This window comes from Oryctolagus cuniculus, chromosome 1 (genome assembly GCF_051225735.1).
Source record: "Oryctolagus cuniculus isolate XC-2025 breed Fujian yellow rabbit chromosome 1, ASM5122573v1, whole genome shotgun sequence".
Classification (NCBI taxonomy): domain Eukaryota; kingdom Metazoa; phylum Chordata; class Mammalia; order Lagomorpha; family Leporidae; genus Oryctolagus; species Oryctolagus cuniculus.
The window spans coordinates 237,712,161-237,733,586 of NC_142867.1; the positions used below are offsets into that span (position 1 = coordinate 237,712,161).

The following is a 21,426-nucleotide window of genomic DNA, read 5'->3' on the forward strand; positions in this document are numbered from 1 at the left end:
CTTGTGGAGTGAAGGACCGGCCCCGCCCCTTTCCCAGGGCCTCTGGTTTCCACCCTTGACCTCTGGGCCCCATGGACAAATATCTAAGGTAAAGTGGAGGTGACCACGTGGCCACAGCAAGGTCCAGGCAGCACTACCCACCCTGCCTTGCTGAGCCCCGTGTGTCACCCCCTTCTGACCCCGGGAATGCCCGCGGCTGCACAAACTGATTTTCCCCAAGTCCTCCCCTGAGCCCCCCTCCCACTTGGGGGTGGGGTCCTTGGCTGCCCTGAGTGTGCGTCCCACACCTGCCTTCGAGGGACGCAAGGGGACGACGGCTCCCTGGACTCGGCCTGCGGCCTGGAGCCTGATTCCTCGGCTCCACCTGCAGCGCCTGCCCTAACCCTAACCCTAACCCTAACCCTAACCTAACCCTAACTGTAACCCTAACCTAACCCTAACCTAACCTAACCCTAACCTAACCCTAACCTAACCCTAACCCTAACCTAACCCTAACCCTAACCCTAACCCTAACCCTAACCTAACCCTAACCCTAACCCTAACCCTAACCCTAACCCTAACCTAACCCTAACCCTAACCCTAACCTAACCCTAACCCTAACCCTAACCCTAACCCTAACCCTAACCCTAACCCTAACCCTAACCCTAACCTAACCCTAACCCTAACCCTAACCTAACCCTAACCCTAACCCTAACCCTAACCCTAACCCTAACCCTAACCCTAACCCTAACCCTAACCCTAACTGTAACCCTAACCTAACCCTAACCTAACCTAACCCTAACCCTAACCTAACCCTAACCCTAACCTAACCCTAACCCTAACCCTAACCTAACCCTAACCTAACCCTAACCCTAACCTAACCCTAACCTAACCCTAACCCTAACCCTGCCCTCAACTGTCCTTTAGCAGCCGCAAAGCGTGAGGCCCGCTCCCAGGCACTCCCCCAACACCGCGGGCCGGACAGTGAAACCGGCGCTCCTGCCTCTGTCGGTGCGTGTATTATTTTATTTTTTAAACTTTAATTGAACAGAGCCAATGCGGTTTGCAGAAGCAATTGTAAAAACAGAGATATTCTCTCCTCCGTGCTTAGCAAAAGAAACAGAAACCAAAGAGCCCCACCAGGTTTCTAGGACAAAGCTTAGTGCCAAGATGGCCAGAGCCACCCTTCTCAGCGCGCAGCTTAGAAGTCCGATGGCTGCGTGGCCCACAGGCACGCGGCGGCCGGTCGCCCCGCACTGGTCCCCTGGGGCTGCACTTCTTCCTCTCCCGCCTCTTTCCGGCCAACCCCGCACCAGGGCAGACCCCTGCGGACAGACCCGAGGCCGTCCGGGGCCGGGGCTGGCGAGGACGGCCTCCGGGGCCTGCGCGGCGCCCGGCCGGGATCCCCCGCCCACGGAGGCGGGCGCGGCGCGGAGCTGGGGGCGGGGCGGCACCTCCCGCCGGTCCCGTGATGGCCGCGCTGGAGCGGCAGGCGGCGGGCGACATGGCCTCGGAGCGGGACGTGCGCGCCCGGCTGCAGCTGGCCGGCCAGGAGCACCTCCTGCGCTTCTGGGCCGAGCTGGCGCCGGGGCCGCGCGCGGGGCTGCTGGCCGAGCTGGAGCCGCTGGACCCCGCGGCGCTGCGCGAGCACTGCCGGCAGGCGGCGGCGGCCTGCGCGCGCCCTCCGGGCCCGGACCCCGGCCTGGCCGCGCGCCTGCGGCCCCTGCCCCCGGAACGAGTGGGCAGCGCGAGCCGCAGCGACCCCGAGACGCGGCGGCGCTGGGAGGAGGAGGGTAGGCAGGCCTGGCCCCGGGCCGGGCGGCCGGGGCAGGGGGCGCGGCGACCGGGAGTCCAGCCGGCCTGTCCCTGCTGTGAAGGCCTCGCCCGCCTCCCGCGCCCAGCGGCCCCAGGGGCAGGCGCCCGCCGGGCGTGCCCTCACGGTGCCGCACGCCCCCAGGTCTGCGCCAGATCGCCCTGAACAAGGTGGCCGTCCTGCTGCTGGCCGGGGGACAGGGCACTCGTCTGGGTGTGGACTACCCCAAGGGCATGTACCGCGTGGGGCTCCCCAGCCGGAAGACCCTCTACCAGCTGCAGGCCGAGCGGATCCGGCGCGTGCAGCAGCTGGCCGGCGAGCGCCACGGGGCGCGCTGCACGGTGCCCTGGTGCGTCCTCCCCGGCCCGGCTCCGCCCCGGGAGCCCCCCGCCCACGCGGCCCCAGCCGCGCCCCACCCCGGGACCTGAGCGCCCCTGCCCGCTGCAGGTACATCATGACCAGCGAGTTCACGCTGGGGCCCACGGCCGCCTTCTTCCGCGAGCACGACTTCTTCCAGCTGGACCCCGCCAGCGTCATCATGTTCGAGCAGCGCATGCTGCCCGCCGTGAGCTTCGAGGGCAGGGCCATTCTCGAGCGCAAGGACAAAGTGGCTATGGCCCCAGGTGCGCCCAGCCGAGAGCTGGGGGTGTGGGTGGGGTCAGGAGGCCTGGGTCCAGTCCCAAGTGCGAAGCGGTCTCGCCGGGGGCCCTCCCGTGGTGACGGAGCGCCGCCCCTCCGCAGGGACCACCGCCCGTCCTGAGGCCCCTCCCCCTCCCTCCCTCCGCAGATGGCAACGGTGGCCTGTACCGCGCGCTGGCGGACCAGCGCGTCCTGGAGGACATGGAGGTCCGCGGGGTGGAGTTTGTCCACGTGTACTGCGTGGACAACATCTTGGTGCGCCTGGCCGACCCCGTCTTCCTGGGCTTCTGCATACTGCGAGGAGCCGACTGCGGCGCGAAGGTGTGTGCTGGGGGAGGGGTGGGGCCGCCCGCCCGCCCGCCCCGCCCTCTGAGCCCGCGCCCCTCGCGGCTGCAGGTGGTGGAGAAGGCACAGCCCGAGGAGCCCGTGGGTGTGGTGTGCCAGGTGGACGGTGTCCCCCAGGTGGTGGAGTACAGCGAGGTCAGCCCTGAGACCGCAGGACTGCGGGCCCCGGATGGGGGCTTGCTCTACAACGCAGGCAACATCTGTAACCACTTCTTCACCCGAGGCTTCCTCCAGATGGTCACCAGGTGTGCAGCAGCAGGCGGCGCACTGGAGCGGCCGAGCGCCCTGGCCAGCAGCTGGCGGCCGGCCCGTGGTCAGGAGCCACGGAGGGGTGAGGGTGGAGAAGGGTGTCCGTTTCAGCAGGCGGGGGCACTGCAGACTCACTGGGAGTGGGCTCGGGCCGGGCCGCCGTCTCCCCCTGGGAATGGCCCCGCGGCCCACACTGCTGGTTCCCACTGGGCTGCCGCGGCCTGGTTCTCAGCACTGCAGGGAGACCCGGCTGGGCTCCGTCGCCAACCGGCTCGAACCGGACCCCCTCCCTTCTGCCCCAGGGAGTTGGAGCCTCTGCTGCCACTGCACGTGGCGGTGAAGAAGGTGCCACACGTGGACGACCAGGGAGCTCTGGTGAAGCCACAGACGCCGAACGGGATAAAGATGGAGAAGTTTGTCTTCGACGTGTTTCCGTTCGCCAAGTTAGTGGCACAAGTCGCACGCGTCTTCCTCTGCCCCGCCCCCTGTGTGGGTGGGGGAGGGGCATGGGATGGGGAGGGGGCCGCAGGCAGGTCCCAGAGGGAGGCCCCCCTGGGGGGAGTGGGAGCAGAGGGGCAGCTGAGGTCCTCGGCAGGGGTGGGCCCAGTGTCCGGAGACAGAAGCTGCCGGCTGGCTCTTGGGGCGCCTGAACCTCCCTCTGGGGCCCCAGGTCTCCGCTGCTGGGACCCTGCAAGGCGTGCGGGCCCCACCCTGGAGCTGGCTGTGAGCCAGTGGGAGCAGCCCCCGCCGCCAGCCCTGCCTTCTCTCACCAGAAACTTCGTGGCCTTTGAGGTGCCGAGGGAGGAGGAGTTCTCCCCGCTGAAGAACGGGGAGCCGGCGGACACGGACAGCCCCTCCACGGCCAGGCGCGCCCTGCTCTCCCAGCACTACCGCTGGGCTCTGCGGGCCGGCGCCCGCTTCCTGGACGCCCAGGGGGCCTGGCTGCCTGAGCGGCCGTGGTGAGTGCAGCCCGTCCTGCCGGGTCACCCCAGGGCCCTGCCACTTACGCCTCGTTCCGAGGAGGCGACGGGCTTCTGCCCAGCGTGGGTGGCCATGGGGAAGCAGGGACGTGGCCCTCTCCCTCCTTCGGAAGCTGACCGGGCGTGGGATTCGGAGGGTTTGGCCCCTTGGGTTCCTGCCTCCCTGAGTGTCTGAAGCCGGCACCTATCCTGGGCTCCGCGTGGGATGCCTGGGTGCTCTCTGCCACGGATCGGGAGCTGTCACTCAGTAGGGGGCGGGCGTGGGGTGGAGCTGCAGTGGGGGTGCGGGTGCTGACCCCTGGACTCCCCCCAGCTTGGCCCAAGATGAAGACCCTCCGGCCATCTGCGAGATATCGCCCTTGGTTTCTTACTCTGGAGAGGTGAGCGCTGTCCGGCCCCTCGAGGCCTCCTCTGGGCTCCAGCTTGTGTGGGTGTGAGGTGGGGAGAGGTGGCCGCTGCCCGTTCGCCTGCCGGGCGGGGGTCAGGGAGGCGCGGGGGCTTCGTCGGGTCCCGGGCAGAGGCTGCAGTGCCCGGCTGACGCAGTGAGTGTGGGGTTGGGCCAGTCAGGGTTTTGTGGGAGGCTGAGGCCGGCCCTGGCTCCTCTGTCAGCCCTAGCCTGGGCTTGCCTCATGCTGGCCCTGGCCCTGGAGGCCTCTGCTCCTCTGACCCCCAGGAGATCCTGGCTGTGCTTGGGGACAGCCCACAGGGGACACTTGGCCACTGTCGCCTGCTTGTTGCCAGGGTTTGGAAGTGTACCTGCGAGGCCGGGCGCTGCAGTCCCCACTCATCCTGGATGAGGCTCGGGCCAGGGAGCTGCTGCCGCAGGAGGCCTGACCACTCGAGACTGGCCGCCAGGCGTCCGGCCCCGGCTGGGGCGCAGTGCTCCCGGCCCCCAGCCTGCAAACACAGCGTTGCTTCTGTAGGGCGGGCCCCTCCTGTCCACCTGACTGCTGGCCTGGAACAGGACGCTGGGGGTTCTGGGCGGGCCTAAGGGGGTGTGGCACCCCACAGTGCAGCCGCCGTGCCTTTGGGAGCCAGCCCTGGCCAGGGCTGGGGTGCACCAGCCGTTCTGCACCCCACACCCAAAGTGCTGGCCCCCTGAGGGGAGGCTGGGGGTCACAGACCAGCCTCCCCATCCAGCCCGGGGCAGGCTAGCTCTGGGAGAAGCTGGGCCGCAACGTCCAGGCGGCCACACTTCCGGCCTTCAGTCAGCTGCAGGCGTGGTGTGCTCCCCCAAGAGCGACGCCGACGCCGGTGGCCTGTGCTGGTGCTGATTAGTCAGGCGTGGAGCTGGGCACGCCCCTTGCTGCCCCTGGGGCCCAGGCTCCTCCCCAGCTCCCTGAGATGAGGGTGCGGGAGCCCGCTGGCCGGCCGCTTCCCCTGCGCTGTCACCTAGCTCTGTCCTTCCCCCTGCCGCGACCGGCGGCCATGACAAGCCAGGGTGTGTCCCCCCTGCCGGCCCCCGCTCATCCCCACGGTGCCTTGTCTTCTGAGGGTGGGCTTAACGGCAGGGCGAGGCCCGCCCCCAGGCTCGGCCACTCGCAGCAGGTGCTCTGAGGAGCTGAGCGCAGTAGCTGCGCCCTCTCTCCTGACAGGTGCTGAAACAACTCACTGTCTAAAACTTTGCAAATGGCTATAAACTTCATAGACAATTGTATAAAAACAGAATCAGCAACCCAGAGGCCCCGTGCGTCCTTCCCCCGTCTCCCCGGCGCGGCCTCTCCCTCCCTCGGCCACAGGACGTGGAGCCCAGGGACGCGGCCCCGCCCGGGGTGGCCCAGGTCACCGCCCTCGCACGCCGCGGGGCACAACCGCTCGTGACCACAAACGTCGCCCTCGTGCCGCCCCTCGTGACCGCGGGCAGCCCCAGGAGACGGACAGCTGGGCTCTGCTTCCGCAGGCGCGCCGGGCCCAGGGGCCGCAGGGGCCGCAGGGGCCGCAGGGGCCGCCTTGGGCGTGGGCCGGGGGCCGGGCGCTCGCGGCCGAGGCCGGAGCTCTCCGGGGGCCCCGTGGGAGCAGCGGCCCCTCGGGCTCCCGCCCAGCGCTCGGCCGGGACCCGGGACCACCCGGCGGGTCAACAGCCCCGGGGGCTCCCGCACCGGGCTCCGAGGCCCGCGCGGCCACGCTCCCGCACTCGCACGGCGGACACCGCCAGCGCCAGCAGCTCGCGGGAGCGCTGGGGCCGCGGCGGGGGCGGGGGCGCGGGGCAGGGGTCTCGGGTCGAGCGCAGCCGTGCGCCGCGCCGGAACTGTGACCGGGACCGACTCTGCGCGCTGACCCGGAAACGGACGCCGCGCGCAGGGGCTCCCGGGCTTCCGGGCGGCGCCGGCCGCGGCGAGCCCGAGTCAGCGTCCGCGGGCCCGTCCCGACCGCAGGGCACGGAGAAGCCCGGCCCGCAGCCCCAGGGGCCGAAGGGAGCAGAACCGACGGACAGCGCAACCCGCCCGGCCGCCGCGCAGCCCCCGGCCCGGAAACGCGCCTCGCTGACTGCGCAGGCGCGAGCGGGCGCGGGGAAGTGACGTCGCCGCGCAGGCGCAGTGAGGGGCGGCGGCGGGGCACGCGCGCACTGGCGGAGCCGCGGGATGGGCGGGGTGTTCACGGCGCTGCGATGGCTGCCCGCGAGTGTGGCCGGCGCCGGGCTCCGGGCCGGGGTCGGAGCCGGACTTCCTGACGTCGCCGGCGCGCGGGGCCCGCGGGGCCGCGGCCGCCATGTACCCGCCGCCGCCGCCCGCGCCGCATCGCGACTTCATCTCGGTGACGCTGAGCCTCGGCGAGAGCTACGACAACCGCAAGGGCTGGCGGCGGCGCTCGTGCTGGAGGGTGAGGGGCCGGGCGCGGGAGGCGGGCGCGGCGGCCTGCGGTTGCGGTGTTTTCGGTCAAAAAGAGGCAAACGAGCAGCGCGCCGCCCCTGCCTCCCCTAGAAATGGAAGCAGCTGTCGCGGCTGCAGCGCAACCTGGCCCTCTTCCTGCTGGCGCTCCTGGCCCTCTGCGGCTTCCTGGTCTACCTCAACATGGCCGAGCAGTGGAGAGGTAGGCGCGCACCCCGCCCGAGGACGCGGGGCAGCCGCGGGCTGGGAGGAGGGGACAAGGGCGGGCTGCCCCGCAGGACAGGGCTGTCCCCCCGCAGGTGCAGGTGCAGGGTGTCCCCCCCAGGACAGGTGCAGGGCTGTCCCCCCCCCGGGACAGGTGCAGGGCTGTGCCCCCCAGGACAGGTGCAGGGTGTCCCCCCAGGACAGGTGCAGGGCTGTCCCCCCCCAGGACAGGTGCAGGGCTGTCCCCCCGGGACAGGTGCAGGGTGTCCCCCCCCCCGGGACAGGTGCAGGGTGTCCCCCTCCCGACAGGTGCAGGGTGTCCCCCCGGGACAGGTGCAGGGCTGTCCCCCCCCGGGACAGGTGCAGGGTGCCCCCCCAGGTGCGGGTGCAGGCTCTCCCCCCCCCCAGGTAAAGGTGAAGGGCTGTTCCGGCCCCGCCTCCCCCTCCCCACACACAGTCGCGTCGGGACCCCGGGGCTCCCGTGGTACCACGCCGACTCCAGGACTCGGGGGAGCCTGCACACGGGGCAGCGTGCGGTGAGGGCTTCCCCGGGACGGCTGCGGGGGCTGTGGGTCCCCGGAGCTGCCTCTGGGTCCTGCCCATTCCTGGGACGGAGGCGCGAGGGAGCCTTGGGGTTTTTGTGTCTCGGCCGAGAGCCGGCCCTCGTCTCGGCCTTGAAGTGTCTTTGTGTGTGTGCGGCCGCGCAGGAGAGGGGTCTTCCACCCGCCGGTTCCGTCCCCAACGGCCCACAGCGGCCGGGGCTGGGCCGGGCCAAAGTCCGAGCTGTGCGGGCGGACCGGGGGTGCCTCCCGGGGGCGGAGCCGCGTCCCTCGCTCCGCTCTGCCCTGCCCCGGGAGGGGTGGAGACACAGAGGCCGGCTGCTGGTTTGCTCTCCCAGTACCGGGCAGCCAGGGCGGGAGCTGGGGTCTCCCTCAGTGCTGCCCCCGCGGCGCTCAGCGAGGCCCCTCTCTGCAGCTCTGAGCAGCCAGCGGGCCGAGGAGCGCGCGAGGCCGGCAAAGGCGCCCGTGCTGCCGGCGCCTCGGAAGGCAGACGCGGCCCCGAGGGACTTCCCGGAGCGCCCGCCCCAGGTACTCGGGTGCCCGTGCTCCGTGGTGGCAGGCGGCATCTCCCCAGGGAGCGGAGGCCGGGCGACCTGAGGGAGCTCTGGGCTCTCCTGGGCTTGCAGTGGGGGGGTCTGCACTGTGGTGCCCCTGGGGGTGCAGCCCCGTGAGGCGGGGAGGGGCTTTCTTTGGCCTCTGTCCCATGCCCGGCGCCGTCGGCGGGGTCCTGTCAGGGTCCCTGTGTGGTGACGGCGGGTGAGAGCCCCAGACGCGCGCTGTGGTCATCGGAACGCGCAGGGCGCTCCCAGGCCGAGAACCGAGGGCAGGGCGGGGCTGCCTGGCGGACGCGGGAGAGCCCTGGGGGCCCCGGCGGCCAGAGCTGTGGGCACCCGCTGGCGCGTCCGTGGCCCTGCGGGGACCCTGCTGACCTCGGGGCTGCGGCCCAGGAGCCCGTGTGGCGCTGGAGTCTGCCCGAGGGGCGCGGCTCTGGCTGCGGGGTGGTGCCGGGCCTGCTCCGCCCTCTGCGCCGGGACGCAGCTGCCAGGCCGGGTCTCGTGGGGGCCGTCCCCGGATGGGGTCGGACCTCTGACGTGTGCCCGCGGAGGGCTTCCCGGGGGCAGGCCGCCCTCAGGGAACTTTGGGAAAAGCCTGAGCCGGGGTCGCCTTGGGCACCACACCTGGGGCGGAGGGCCCGGCAGGCTCTGGAGTGGACGGTGCAGGAGGAGGGGCGTGGGCGCGGGCCCCTGTGGGCTCACTGCCGGGACTTGCCCGTGGCTGTCGGCAGGCGCTTGGGCGTGTGCCTGGGAAGGCAGACTTGGGCTGAGAGCAGACTCGGAATGGCTTGCGTGGCCTCCGACCCAGGCCCTGGTGTGGAGGGGCTGAAACAGCCGGCCAGGGAGGGCGTCCGTCCGGGCTGTCGGTTGGTCAGCCGTCTCCAGAGCCCTTGGGAGCTCAGGCACCAAACCTGCAGGTCGGGTGTGGAAGTGGGTGCATCTGAGGGGTCCCGGGTGCAGGGGTGCAGCCCTCGGGCGCTGAGAGGGGGGTCCCGGGTGCAGGGGTGCAGCCCTCGGCTGCTGAGTGGGGGGTCCCGGGTGCAGGGGTGCAGCCCTCGGGTGCTGAGTGGGGGGGTCCCGGGTGCAGGGGGGGCGGCCCTCGGGTGCTGAGTGGGGGGTCCCGGGTGCAGGGGTGCAGCCCTCGGGTGCTGAGTGGGGGGTCCCGGGTGCAGGGGTGCAGCCCTTGGGCGCTGAGAGGGGGTCCCGGGTGCAGGGGGGCGGCCCTCGGGTGCTGAGTGGGGGGTCCTGGGTGCAGGGGTGCAGCCCTCGGGTGCTGAGTGGGGGGTCCCGGGTGCAGGGGGGCGGCCCTCGGGTGCTGAGTGAGGGGTCCCGGGTGCGGGGGTGCGGCCCTCGTGTTTGGGTTTTCCCTCCAGATTCTGAATTACCTCCAGAGACCTGGAAAGCAGTTCCTTCGGGGACCACCCAACCTGCAGATCCGAGCTCCCCCTGGTGGTCAGAGGCGGGAGGGCACCCCGGGAGACGCGCTGCAGGGAGACGTGCCGCGGACGGTCATCAGGTAGGGTGTGCGGGAGGCAGCCTGCTGGCTGTGTGGGCCTGAAACAGGCGCGAGCTCAGAGCACGGCCGGGGCAGGCGGGCGGCCTCAGCCTCTCCTCCCTGCAGAGCTGTGCCGTCCAGCTGTCGGCCTCCCCTGGGCACCGAAGCCAGGCCTGAGCCCTGCCCGCCCCTGGCGCTGGTTCCCCGGCAGCTCCCAGGGTGGGGCTTTCCGCCAGGAGGGAGGGAAGCTGAGGTGGGAGCCGGCGCCCGGCTGGATCAGGGCGTGGCCTCGGGAGAGGACGGCGTCGGCGAGCTGCCCGAGGGTTGCTTCCCGTCCAGGTGGGACAAGCCCCCCCAGCAGAGGTGGGTGTGGGCGCAGCCGGGGCTCGGGCAAGCCCTCTGCGTGTCCTCACGTGTGGCGTCGGGCGCAGCCCTAGCCGGGGCGTTTGGGAGGCTGGGACAGCCCCGTCTGCACCCTCCGCTCTGGACTGGTGCCCCAGGGTGACCCTGGGCGACTGGGCACCCACGTCTCGGTCTCCACGTGCTCCCCGGGCACCCCCCGGCCTGGCTGACGCTCCTTCCTCTCCTGCAGCTGGCGGGGGGCAGTGATTGAGCCGGAGCAGGGGACCGAGCTCCCCTCGAGACCCGCAGAGGCCCCCACCAGGCTCCCTGAGCCCGGGCCTGGGATTCGGGACACAGGTGAGGCGGGCTCTGCCATCCGGCTCCTGCGAGCCTTCCCTGCACACAGGGTGGTGGACCCGCGGGTCCCTGGGCAGCTCCACGATGGCTGTGGCCTTAGCTTGTGTGTCCAGGGCCCACTTGGCGCTGGCCTGCAGCTCTGTGCACGCCGGCTCCTCCAGCCTCGGGCCTGCAGAAGTCACTGTGCGTGCCGGGGCCCTGCTGTGCTCCTGTGCAGGGGGCACGGGCGGTTCCCATGGCGACAGACGCGCCACACGTGACCCTCGCCCCAACCCTGCGTGGCGGGCAGGAGCAGGTGCAGCGCTCCCTGTGCTGGCCCTGAGGGAGCTGTCCTGGCCCCGCCCCGCCCGTGCCGGCCCTGAGGGAGCTGTCCAGGCCCGCCCCGCCCGTGCCGGCCCTGAGGGAGCTGTCCAGGCCCGCCCCGCCCGTGCCGGCCCTGAGGGAGCTGTCCAGGCCCGCCCCGCCCGTGCCGGCCCTGAGGGAGCTGTCCTGGCCCCGCCCCGCCCGTGCCGGCCCTGAGGGAGCTGTCCAGGCCCCGCCCCGCCCGTGCCGGCCCTGAGGGAGCTGTCCTGGCCCGCCCCAGTGGGCCCCCCGTGTCTGCACGACCCCTGCTCTTAGCAGCCGGGCCCCGTGTCCCCTTGCGCAGCTTCAGGCCTGAGCGCGGCGGAGCTGCGGGGGCAGGCGGCGTCCGTCCCTGACAGGCCGGGTCCCCTGCAGCCCGCTGTGTCCTCTGAGGGCAGGCGTGGCCCTGTGGGCGCGGAGCGGCCCCGTCGGGCTCTGAGCCTCTGCTCTCCCCGCAGCGCCCCCCAACGAGCGGCAGAAGGGGGTGATCGCCGCCTTCCTGCACGCCTGGAAGGGGTACCGCCGCTTCGCCTGGGGCCACGACGAGCTGAAGCCCGTGTCCAAGTCCTTCAGCGAGTGGTTCGGCCTTGGCCTCACCCTCGTCGACGCGCTGGACACCATGTGGATCTTGGGCCTGAAGTCAGGTGGGGCCGGGGGCCGTGCGGGGGTGCGTGCAGCCCGTGTCCCTGTGCCGTGAGGCAGGAGACCTCGGGATCCTGGCCTGCCTGTCCCGAGTGGGCTCAGACCGCGGCAGCCCGGTTTAGCTTGGGCCGGGCGTCTGGGATTCTTCCCGCGCCGACTGTCTGAGCCCTAAAGGCCACTAGCGAAAGGCACACTCGTTTCTTGTTTCTCCGGCGCCCAGCGTGCCGTGTGGCTGTGCGCCCCGGCCCCGCGCCCGCCGCGTTTCCGGGGCGCCGGTCCCTCCTGCAGCCCTTGCTGTCCCTGTCGCAGAGTTCCAGGAGGCCAGGAACTGGGTGTCGCAGAAGCTGCACTTCGAGAAGGACGTGGAGGTGAACCTGTTCGAGAGCACCATCCGCGTGCTGGGGGGGCTGCTGAGCGCCTACCACCTGTCCGGCGACGGCCTCTTCCTGAGGAAGGCGGTGAGTGCGCGCCCAGGCCGCCCCGGCACCGGGCCCCCAGCGCGTGCGCCGGCTGCCGGCCACCCGCCACACGTGCCGTCCTGCAGGAGGACTTCGGACACCGGCTGCTGCCCGCCTTCAGGACGCCCTCCAAGGTCCCCTACTCGGACGTGAACATCGGCACCGGGGTCGCCCGCCCGCCCCGCTGGACGTCCGACAGCACGGTGGCCGAGGTGGCCAGCATCCAGCTGGAGTTCCGCGAGCTCTCCCGCCTCACGGGGATCAAGGCGTTCCGGGTAGGTGGGCGGCCGGCCGCCGGAGCGGGCCGCGGCTCGGCACAGGTGCGAGGCTCTGATGACGCGTTCCGGTCCCGTCTTAAGCGTGTTTGCTTTGAGGTTTCTTTACTTGGGAGGCAGACAGAGCCCTCCGTGCCCCGGTTCCCTCCCCACGTGGCCCACCCGAGTGCGGAGCAGGCCCTTGGACCAGCGCCGCCCTGCGCCGCGGCCGTCGTAGGTGGCGGCTCAGCCAGCACCCGGCCCGTCCCCTGTGCTCCCTTTCCCGGCAGGGCACGTCCGTCGGGGGGCCGCAGCCTCTTCGTCACGAGACAGACCCTGGCGCCATCCCCCAGCCCCGAGCCGTCACTGGGGCCCCTCGCTCTGCCTGTGCCCCGGGCTGTCAGCTGCAGGCTCCCCGTGTCGGGGTCACTCAGCCGTCGCTCGGCGGACACTCGCCTCACGTCCACATCGTAGCTATTTAGAAATGCTAAAAATTTGGTTGAATGGCAGAGAGGGGGGCCGGTGCCGTGGTGTCGCAGGTAAAGCTACTGCCCGCAGCACTGGCGTCCCACCTGGGCGCCGGTTCCAGTCCAGCTTCGCTGTGGCCTGGGAAGGCAGTGGGGGGCGGCCCGAGTCCTTGGGCCCCTGCACCCGATGGGAGGCCCGGAGGAAGCTCCTGGCTCCCGGCTCCAGCCTGGCCCAGCTCCAGCCATTGCAGCCATCTGGGGGAGTGAACCAGCGGCTGGAAGCTCTGTCCACCCCCCTTCTCTCTTTCCCCTTCTCCCCCCTTCCCCCCTCCCTCCCTCCCTCCCTCCCTCTCCCTCTGTCTCCATCTCTCTGTCTCTGTTTCTCTCTGTCTCCCCTCCATCTCTCCCTCTCTCTCTCCCCTCTCTCTCCCCCCCCCTCCCCCCGTCTCCCTCCCTCTCTCCCTCCCCCCCCTTTCTCCCCCCATCTCTGTCTCCCCCCACCCTGCTCTGCTTCTCAAATAAATACATCCATCTCTGGTGGGGGGAGGAGCGATGGGAGGCAAAGAGAAGGAGGGACGGACGGGCTCCCCGCCTGCCCCGCTGGTTCGCTCCGTGAATACCTGCGGCGGTGCGGGCTGGGCCAGGCTGAAGCAGGAGTGGGGACGCCGTCCTGCTGTCACTCGAGGGTGGCAGGGTCGCCAGCACTCGGGGCATGCGCTGGCAGGAAGCTGGACTGCGCGCTGCTCTGTGGGTGTGGCGTCTCGGGCCCCTCCTCTGCCCAGCGCCCCGCCCAGCTGTGGGGCGTGAGCTGGGATGGCCCGTGTGCGGGCTGCTCACCGCTGTCTGGTGCTGGGCGGCGGGAGGTCTCCGTGGGGCTGCGCCCCCAGGGCCGTGACGCCGGGCGTCTTCCTGTTGTCTGGAAACATGTCTGCCCCCACCCTTGCCCCTCCTCCCTCCAGCGGGGAGCAGGCTGGTGTGAGGTCGAGGGCAAGTGTGTGGCTGAGGTTGGGTGTGTGCGTGGGGGGGGCCAGGTCAGGTCTGGGGGGGGCCAGGTCAGGTCTGGGGGGGGGCCAGGTCAGGTCTGGGGGGGGGCCAGGTCAGGTCTGTGTGGGGGGCCAGGTCAGGTCTGTGTTGGGGCCGGGTCAGGTCTGTGTGGGGGCCGGGTCAGGTCTGTGTGGGGGCCGGGTCAGGTCTGTGGGGGGGCCGGGTCAGGTCTGTGTGGGGGGCCGGGTCAGGTCTGTGTGGGGGGCCGGGTCAGGTCTGTGGGGGGGCCGGGTCAGGTCTGGGGGGGGGCCGGGTCAGGTCTGTGGGGGGGCCGGGTCAGGTCTGTGGGGGGCCGGGTCAGGTCTGTGGGGGGCCGGGTCAGGTCTGTGTGGGGGGCCGGGTCAGGTCTGTGGGGGGGCTGGGTCAGGTCTGTGTGGGGGGCCGGGTCAGGTCTGTGGGGGGGGCCGGGTCAGGTCTGTGGGGGGGCCGGGTCAGGTCTGTGGGGGGCCGGGTCAGGTCTGTGGGGGGGCCGGGTCAGGTCTGGGGGGGCCAGGTCAGGTCTGGGGGGGGCCAGGTCAGGTCTGGGGGGGGCCAGGTCAGGTCTGTGTGGGGGGCAGGTCAGGTCTGGGGGGGGCCGGGTCAGGTCTGGGGGGGACGTTGGAGTCCCCGTGTGCGTCTGGCTGAGGTCGGGTCCGGGCGTGTGCTGTCTCGTGAGCCGTGTGAGCCTCACGTGTGTGCTGTCCTCCTGACACTGTGATCATCTCTTGATGAGGTTTTAACTTTCGTGTTGGCTGATTGGTCTTTTGAAGATGTACTTACTTGAATGTCAGAGAGGGAGAGGCAGAGAGAGAGAGTTTTAAAGATTTTTTTTTGAAAAGCAGAATTAGAGACGGGAGAGGCCTTCCATCGCTGGTTCCCTCCCCAGCTGGCTGCAGCGGAGCCAGGAGCCTCATCCAGGTGTCCCCCGTGGGTGCAGCGCCTAGGACGTGGGCCGCCCTCCGCGGCTTGCCCTGGTGCAGCAGCCGGGACTGGAACAGGTGCCCACGTGGGAGGCTGGGGCCGCAGGCGTGGCTTCACCCACTGTGCCGCAGCGCCAGCCCCGAGGCCGGGTTATCGCTGTTTTTCAGATTTGAGAGGCAGAGAGAACGGGGGAGGGGTCCATTGCTGCCGCACTTCCCAGCCCTCAGGAGCCAGGAGCTCCCTGTGGGTCTCCCCTGGGGCTGCGGGGCCGTCAGCGGGAGCTGGGTGGGAAGTGACGTGGCTGGGACAGGTGTGGGTGAGCGGGTGAGCGGCGCTCGTCACGCGGCAGCACGGCGCCCGCGGTTCTGCCGGTCCTTTCTGCCCCGGCGTCGACCTGGTTGTCCGCGCCTCACTGGGCGCCAGAGCCGAGGGGCCGCACGGACGCGGGCAGCGCTCAGTCCGCAGTGCTGGGGCTGCGTCTGGGCCGGGCGTGTGCCGTCCCCGCGCCCCGGTGTGGCCTTGGCTCTCACTGCCTGTGAGGTGCTTCCCACTCTCTGCCCACGCACGCGGGGGGTTGCTGTGTCTGGGGCACTTGAATGCTCTTTTACGTGGCGAGGGGGGGGGATCTTCCCTGCGCTGCTTCCCTCCCCAGCGTCAGGCTGAAGCCAGGAGCGGGGGACAGGCGGGGTGTGTGCGCCATGAGCCCACATGAGCACGAGTTCGAGTCCCAGCTGCTCCGCTGCTGGTCCAGCTCCCTGCTGACGCCCTGGGAAAGTAGTGGACAATGGCTCAGGCCCCCGCACCCACGCGGGAGACCCAGAGGAAGCTCCTGGCTCCTGGCATTGGCCTGGCCCGGCCTCAGCCACCGTGGGCCTGGAGGGTGCACAGCAGGTGGGCCCTCTCGGCCTCCCAGAGGACTGGAGGACGTGAAGCTGAGGTTCACGCCAGCGTCGGGAGCCCTGGGATCGTGCTGGCCGCGCTGTGCGGGAGACGTCCTGCGGAATGAAGTCGGCTTTCGTCTCCTGTGGAGGCGGCGAGGCGGCCTCTGCTGCCCCGGGCACGAGGAGGAAGACGGCCCCGCCTCGGGGGCTTGGCGTGGCTTTGGGAGTGGGTGACCGGCACCCAGGGCGCGGGGACTTGGGGCCGAGCAGGTGCTCACCGGAGGTGGGACCCTGGGCCCCGTGCGGGGGGTGGGGGGAGGCGCGCAGCCCCGCAGCTGTCCAGCAGCTGTCCCGTCCGCAGGAGGCCGCGGAGGAGGTGAGCCGGCACATCCACTCCCTGTCCGGGAAGAAGGACGGGCTGGTGCCCATGTTCATCAACACGCACAGCGGCCTCTTCACGCACCTGGGGGTGTTCACGCTGGGCGCCCGGGCCGACAGCTACTACGAGTACCTGCTGAAGCAGTGGATCCAGGGCGGCAAGAAGGAGACACAGTGAGGCCCGCTCCCGGCCGGCGGGCTGCGGGGAGGGGCCGGCCCCCGGCCGGGGCGCCTGGGCGCCGGGGCGCGGGCTGACGGCCGCTCCTCGCAGGTTGCTGGACGACTACCTGAGGGCCATCCAGGGCGTGAAGACGCACCTGTTGCGGCGCTCCGAGCCCAGCAAGCTCACCTTCGTCGGCGAGCTCGCCCACGGCCACTTCAGCGCCAAGATGGTGAGTGCCGGGTGCCGGGCCAGTGCGGGCCAGGGTCCCTGGGGTGTCTGGGCCCCCAGCAGGCGGCGTGGCCTCGGGGGGCCTGGGCCTGGTGACAGGGAGGCCTCTGGTTCCAGGACCACCTGGTGTGCTTCCTGCCAGGGACGCTGGCTCTGGGCGTCCACCACGGCCTGCCCGCCGACCACATGGAGCTGGCCCTGCTGCTCATGGAGACGTGCTACCAGATGAACCGTCAGATGGAGACGGGGCTGAGCCCCGAGATCGCGCACTTCAACCTGCACCCCAAGCCCGGCTACCGGGATGTGCAGGTCAAGGTGGGCCTGGCCACGGGCGCGGGCGGGCGGGCGGGCAGCGGCAGCCGGGCCGGGCCTGGCCCTGAGCCTCTGCTGTGCCCCCAGCCGTCGGACAGGCACAACCTGCTGCGGCCCGAGACCGTGGAGAGCCTGTTCTACCTGTACCGCCTGACGCGGGACCCCAAGTACCAGGACTGGGGCTGGGAGATCCTGCAGAGCTTCAACCGGCACACGCGGGTGAGCGGGGCCGCCGGGGAGGGGCCGCGCGTCCCGAGGCTGCCCCGTCCGGGCGCGGGGTGAGGCCGTGGCTCTGTGCAGGTCCCCTCGGGCGGCTACTCGTCCATCAACAACGTCCAGGACGTGCAGCGGCCCCAGCCCAGGGACAAGATGGAGAGCTTCTTCCTTGGGGAGACCCTCAAGTACCTGTACCTGCTGTTCTCCGAGGACCACGGCCTGCTCAGCCTGGACACCCACGTGTTCAACACCGAGGCCCACCCGCTGCCCATCTGGCCCTCCGCCTAGCGCCTGCTCGGCCCGCTTCTCCGGGGGCCCCGAGCCCAGGTCGGCAGGGTGCGGCGCGGGGCAGCTCGGCCCTCGCAGGGGTTTCTGCTGCGGCCACTCGGCTCCCGTGCCCCGGGCTGCGGCGGAGCTTGGCCGGGGGGGCCGGCGGCAGCCCTGGGTGGCAGCCCCGGCTCTCCCAGATGCCTTGGACTCAGGGACCCTCCTGCCGCCCTGTGGGGCACAGGAGGGGGGTGGGACAGGGTGCCCGCCCTGCACCCCCACCCAGGGACTTCCAGTGGAGATAAAGGTGGATTTGCTCTGTGACGTGTCCTGTGTGGGGTCTCTGCGCCGGGCGGCCACAGGTGGCTGTGTGGGCAGCACCCCGCTCCCCTGCCCCCACCGTGGGGTGTGCATCTCGCCCTGTGGGAGTGAAGCCTTCTTCCCCGCTGGGCTTGGATGACCACACCCTCCACCTGCCCACGCCTGCTGTGTGTGACCTTGGAGGGGCTGCCCGGGGCCAGGAGCCCTGTGGGCGCTGAGCGAGCAGAACTGGGGCAGCAATGGAGACCTTAGAAACCGGGCTGCGGGCCGCCGTCGCCCCGCGTGGGCGCCCAGCTCCCGCCGATGCACCTGGGAAAGCGCGGGCCCCGCCCACGTGGGAGACCAGGACGGAGCTGCCGGCTTCGGCCGGCCCGGCCCTGGTGACTGTGGATCTGGGAAATGAGTTGTGGATGAAGGACTTCGCTTTCTGTAACTCTGCCTTTCAAATAAATCTTTTTTAAGAACATGGTCGTTTTAAAGAATGGAGTGGGGCTGCAGGCCGGTCCCAGCGAAGTGCACCTTCTGGGCCCCGCCCTAGGTGGGCGCGCAGCCCGGGCCAGCTCAGACGCACAAGCGGGGTGCGGGGGTGGGGTGGGGTGGGGGGCCGGGGACGCCGAGCTGCCCTCCCAGGAGCCCGCAGAGGAACTCAGGGTTGAGGTTGGAGGCCGCTTTATTGGGTGTGCGCCTCGCCCCCTCCCCACGCGGGCCCGGGACCCGCCCCGTGGGCCGGGCGGGGTCGGCCTCTGCCCCGAGCGGCGGGGGCCAGGCTCACCGCCCTGCACGCCTGGCTGCCCGCAGCCACTCTTGGATGAGGGAGGCCTCCAGCGCGCGGGCCTCCACCACGGACGGGGGGTCGTCTGCGTGCGACGCTCTGGGGGGCAGCAGAGGGCGGGCTCAGCGGGGGGGGGGCAGACCCCTCCCCTCCCCGCCGGGCGGGGCGCCGCGCACCTGAGGTCCAGGTGGTGCGCTCCTCCGCGGATGGTGATGGCGACGAGCGAGGCACTCAGGTTGCTTCGTACCTGCGGCCGCGGAGCGCCTGCCCATCAGCGCGGAAGCCCCGCCTCCGCCCTACCCCCACGGGGACCGCGGAGCCCCTGAGCCAAGAGGACACTGGGCAGGGGCGCGGGGGCAGTGCCAGCGGCCGGACTAGCGCCCAGGTGGGGGTTCACGGGAGGGGCGCTCACTCCGCCCCCGGTGGGGGTTCACGGGAGGGGCGCTCACTCCGCCCCCCGCCCAGGGGTCCAGGTGGGGGGTTCACGGGAGGGGTGCTCACTCCGCCCCCGCCCAGGGGTCCAGGTGGGGGTTCACGGGAGGGGCGCTCACTCCGCCCTCCGCCCAGGGGTCCAGGTGGGGGGTTCAAGGGAGGGGCGCTCACTCCGCCCCCCGCCCAGGGGTCCAGGTGGGGGGTTCACAGGAGGGGCACTCACTCCGCCCCCCCGCCCAGGGGTCCAGGTGGGGGGTTCAAGGGAGGGGTACTCACTCCGCCCCCCGCCCAGGGGTCCAGGTCACCGTTGGAGAAGATGATGTTGCTGGCAGCTCTGAGGTCTGCAAGGGGCGTGGCCAGCGCGGTGAGGGCCCGCGGAAGGGGGTGCGAGCCCGGGCCCCGCCCACTGCCGCCCCGGCCTCACCGGCCCCCCAGAAGCTGGTCTTGAGCCAGTCCGGCCGCGGCCACACTCCCCACGTGTCCAGGCAGTAGCGCCGGCGCTGCGCCTCGGTGAACGGCAGGGCCGGGAACATGTCCGTCACGTTGTTGCTGTCGAAGGTCAGGTTGATCTCGGTGCAGGCCTGCGGGCAGCAGGCGGCGTCAGGCGGGGCCGCGCCGCGCTCGCCCCGCAGCCCAGGCCGACCGCCCCGCACCTGGTAGTCCCAGGCCCTGGCGTCCGAGCCGGTGCCGCAGCCGGTGGGGTCGGCGCAGCTGTGGTACAGCCGGTAGATGTCGAAGCACTGCTCCGAGCCCGAGGCGTTGTAGACCAGCCCTGGACGGCAGCGACCCGGCCCCCGGGGTCTGCGCGGGGCCCCGGGGCAGAGCCGCGCCTGCCCCGGCCACCCCGCCCGGCCCGGCGCCAGCCTCGGGGTCCCCGGCGCGCACCTGCCCCGGACAGCCCGCCCGGCCCGGCGCCAGCCTCGGGGTCCCCGGCGCGCACCTGAACCGGCCACCCTGCCCCAGCCACCCCGCCCCGCCCGGCGCCAGCCTCGGGGTCCCCGGCGCGCACCTGCCAGCTCTCGGAGCCCCGCGATCCGCTGGTTCTCACTCAGCAGCCGCTCGCAGCCGACCTGGGGGCGCGGCACGGGGCTCAGCGTCGCACGTAGCCCGGCCCCGCCCCCGGCCCCGCCCCCGGCCCGTGCCTGCCTTGACCGGGTGCGCCGGCAGGGGCCCCATGAAGTCGGTGGGGTAGGGGTAGTCCATCATGGCCAGCACCGTGAAGGCGTTGCGGGCGAACACGTACAGCTGCGTCAGGTCCTTTGCGCCCGAGAGCGGCTGGCACGTGCGGAAGTCCCGGCTGACGCGGGCGTAGGCTGCGGGCAGGGGTGGGGGGTGGCTGCAGGCGGGGGGCGGGCAGTGCGGGCAGGGGCGGGCGGGCGCGGGCCGGGCGGCCTCCTCACCTCCTTGCAGGAACAAGTCCCTGATCTCCCGGAAGGCGTCGCGCACTGCCTGGACACACCGGGGCCCCTGGCCCTCGAAGTCCTGCAAGGAGGCCGCGTTGCACCAGCCGCCGCCCTGCCCCGCCCCGCCCCGCGGCCCCCCCGCGGCCCCGCACCCCACTCACCGCCGTGACGGCCCGGAAGAACTGGGAGGAGTCGCCGAGGCCGGCCACGGCCAGGACAGGGGCACTGGCGGCCAGAGCCCCCGCCACGAGGTGGGGGTACTTCATCCGCATGTAGGCGCTCAGCATCCCGCCGTAGCTGGGCGTGGGGCACCAGGCTGTGGCCGCGGCTCCGCCCGGGCATCAGCCCTCCCCCGACCACAGCCCCCTCCCACGCCACAGGGCAGAGCCTGACGCGTCCACGCGCCCCGAGCAGGTGGGCAGCGGGGGACCCGAAGGCGCGGCGTGGGGGGCCGAAGGACACCTGGGTGTGCGGGCGAGGGGCCGGGAGGCCCGGGGTCGCCTGCGCCGAGCACCAGCGGCCGACCTGCGGGGGGCGTGCCCCGCAGACCCCAGCGGCGGGGCCTCGTGGCTCCTGCGGCCTCAGCCCGGCACCCACCTGCCTCCGAAGGCGATGGCGGGCGCATCTTGGGCGCCGAGGTCCTGGCGCAGCGCCTGCAGCAGCTTGGCGAAGTCGGCCAGCGCCTGCTCCACGGTCAGCAGCTCCGTGTGCCCGCGCTGCGTGGACCGCGCGCCGAACGGCAGCGACTTCCCGTAGTACCGCTGTGGGCCGCGAGGGGGCGCCGCTGAGCCGCCGTCCGCCCGCCGCCCCTCGCCCCTCGCCCCTCGCCCAGCGCCCAGCGCCCCTCGCCCGCCCGCGACCCCGGCCCCGACCCACGTGCTCCGCGAAGACCAGCAGGGCCGCCTGCCGGGCCGCCAGCTCCACCACGAAGCCCGAGTTGTTGGCGAAGGCCCAGATGTCGCCCTCGTTCCCCGTGTAGAAGAAGATGGGCCCGCGGCCCCGCTGCCAGAACTTGTCTGCGGAGGGGGCGGGGCGGGGCGAGGCGGGCGGGGCGGTGGGTACGGGGTGAGGCGGGAGGGGCGGTGGGTACGGGGTGAGGCGGGCGCGGGGCGAGGCGGGGTGAGGCGGGACGAGGCGAGGCGGGGTGAGGGGCCGGGCGGCGGGTGCGGGGTGAGTCGGCGGGTGCGGGGCGAGGCGGGGCGAGGCGGGGCGAGGCGGGCGCGGGCGAGCGGCTCACCCGACAGCAGGAAGCGCTGGCCGAACGTCTTGTTGCCGAAGCTCTCGAAGTTGAAGTGGTCCAGCAGCTGCTCGAAGTAGCCCTCGCGGAAGCCGGGGTCGGGGGCTCGGTGGGCTGCGGGAAGCGGGGTGCGGGACTCAGGCGCGGGCGCCCGCCAGGGGCCGGGGGCCGGGGGCGGGGGGCGCCGCCCACACTCACCCGCCGCCGGCCGGCCGAGCAGCCCCAGCGCCAGCAGCACGAGCGGGGCCCACGGCGGGCAGCACCCGGCACCCATGTTTGCGGCGCGGGTCACGTGACGCGCGCAGGCCCCGGCTTCCGGTCTCGGTCGGCCGGGAAGGCTGCGGGCAGCCGCCGCGCTCCCTGG

At 72.0% G+C, this 21,426-nt stretch overlaps 3 protein-coding genes and 1 long non-coding RNA gene across 9 annotated transcripts; 2 read left to right on the forward strand and 2 right to left on the reverse strand.

The window, feature by feature from the left end:
* The first annotated feature begins 983 nt into the window (after positions 1–983).
* Positions 984–5,680, forward strand: UAP1L1 (UDP-N-acetylglucosamine pyrophosphorylase 1 like 1). Of its 4 annotated transcripts, none has more exons than XR_016226926.1 (9): positions 984–1,772; positions 1,937–2,141; positions 2,240–2,415; positions 2,580–2,752; positions 2,828–3,107; positions 3,328–3,468; positions 3,799–3,984; positions 4,319–4,385; positions 4,747–5,680. XR_016226926.1 is itself a non-coding variant. In XM_070059457.2 (9 exons), the coding sequence occupies exons 1-9, from the start codon at positions 1,451–1,453 to the stop codon at positions 4,837–4,839; spliced, it is 1,557 nt and encodes a 518-aa protein (XP_069915558.2). In that variant the 5' UTR covers positions 993–1,450; the 3' UTR covers positions 4,840–5,680. The 4 variants fall into 4 exon arrangements, 2 of the variants coding, with proteins under 2 accessions (XP_069915558.2, XP_069915559.2); XM_070059457.2 differs by having other exon boundaries at positions 993–1,772; positions 2,828–3,021; XM_070059458.2 differs by having other exon boundaries at positions 993–1,772; positions 2,894–3,021.
* A 538-nt stretch (positions 5,681–6,218) lies between these two features.
* MAN1B1 (mannosidase alpha class 1B member 1) lies at positions 6,219–17,682 on the forward strand. Of its 2 annotated transcripts, none has more exons than XR_016226919.1 (13): positions 6,219–6,825; positions 6,927–7,035; positions 8,013–8,125; positions 9,543–9,667; positions 10,239–10,345; positions 11,146–11,331; positions 11,639–11,787; positions 11,874–12,062; positions 15,695–15,885; positions 15,983–16,103; positions 16,245–16,417; positions 16,502–16,633; positions 16,715–17,682. XR_016226919.1 is itself a non-coding variant. In XM_070059454.2 (13 exons), exons 1-13 carry the CDS (start codon positions 6,715–6,717, stop codon positions 16,916–16,918), a joined length of 1,935 nt encoding a protein of 644 aa, XP_069915555.1. In that variant the 5' UTR covers positions 6,231–6,714; the 3' UTR covers positions 16,919–17,682. The 2 variants fall into 2 exon arrangements, 1 of the variants encoding a protein (XP_069915555.1); XM_070059454.2 differs by having other exon boundaries at positions 6,231–6,825; positions 16,220–16,417.
* LOC149128929 (uncharacterized) lies at positions 14,342–15,752 on the reverse strand. Its single transcript, XR_016227040.1, has 2 exons — positions 15,612–15,752; positions 14,342–15,447 (listed from the first exon to the last, which is right to left on the reverse strand). It is a non-coding gene; the product is annotated as an uncharacterized LOC149128929 (long non-coding RNA).
* A 188-nt stretch (positions 17,683–17,870) lies between the features above and the next one.
* Positions 17,871–21,419, reverse strand: DPP7 (dipeptidyl peptidase 7). Of its 2 annotated transcripts, XM_070059467.2 has the most exons (13): positions 21,261–21,419; positions 21,063–21,176; positions 20,702–20,841; positions 20,423–20,586; positions 19,987–20,122; positions 19,823–19,904; positions 19,569–19,735; positions 19,432–19,492; positions 19,076–19,194; positions 18,847–19,003; positions 18,699–18,763; positions 18,167–18,237; positions 17,871–18,089 (listed from the first exon to the last, which is right to left on the reverse strand). In XM_070059467.2, the coding sequence occupies exons 1-13, from the start codon at positions 21,334–21,336 to the stop codon at positions 17,987–17,989; spliced, it is 1,455 nt and encodes a 484-aa protein (XP_069915568.1). In that variant the 5' UTR covers positions 21,337–21,419; the 3' UTR covers positions 17,871–17,986. The 2 variants fall into 2 exon arrangements, 1 of the variants encoding a protein (XP_069915568.1); XR_016226917.1 differs by lacking the exon at positions 20,702–20,841.
* Positions 21,420–21,426: the final 7 nt, after the last annotated feature.

Excerpts from the sequence above, each read along its gene's own strand:
- MAN1B1 (XM_070059454.2), top strand. The coding sequence starts at position 6,715 with ATGTACCCGCCGCCGCCGCCCGCGCCGCATCGCGACTTCATCTCGGTG. Across the intron at positions 6,826-6,926 it reads GGCGGCGCTCGTGCTGGAGG|AAATGGAAGCAGCTGTCGCG; the intron begins GTGAGGGGCCGG and ends TGCCTCCCCTAG. Across the intron at positions 11,332-11,638 it reads GATCTTGGGCCTGAAGTCAG|AGTTCCAGGAGGCCAGGAAC; the intron begins GTGGGGCCGGGG and ends TCCCTGTCGCAG.
- UAP1L1 (XM_070059457.2), top strand. The coding sequence starts at position 1,451 with ATGGCCGCGCTGGAGCGGCAGGCGGCGGGCGACATGGCCTCGGAGCGG. Across the intron at positions 3,022-3,327 it reads TTCCTCCAGATGGTCACCAG|GGAGTTGGAGCCTCTGCTGC; the intron begins GTGTGCAGCAGC and ends CTTCTGCCCCAG. Across the intron at positions 4,386-4,746 it reads TGGTTTCTTACTCTGGAGAG|GGTTTGGAAGTGTACCTGCG; the intron begins GTGAGCGCTGTC and ends GCTTGTTGCCAG.
- DPP7 (XM_070059467.2), bottom strand. The coding sequence starts at position 21,336 with ATGGGTGCCGGGTGCTGCCCGCCGTGGGCCCCGCTCGTGCTGCTGGCG. Across the intron at positions 20,842-21,062 it reads CCAGCGCTTCCTGCTGTCGG|ACAAGTTCTGGCAGCGGGGC; the intron begins GTGAGCCGCTCG and ends CCCCCTCCGCAG. Across the intron at positions 18,764-18,846 it reads GACCAGCTTCTGGGGGGCCG|ACCTCAGAGCTGCCAGCAAC; the intron begins GTGAGGCCGGGG and ends CGCCCCTTGCAG.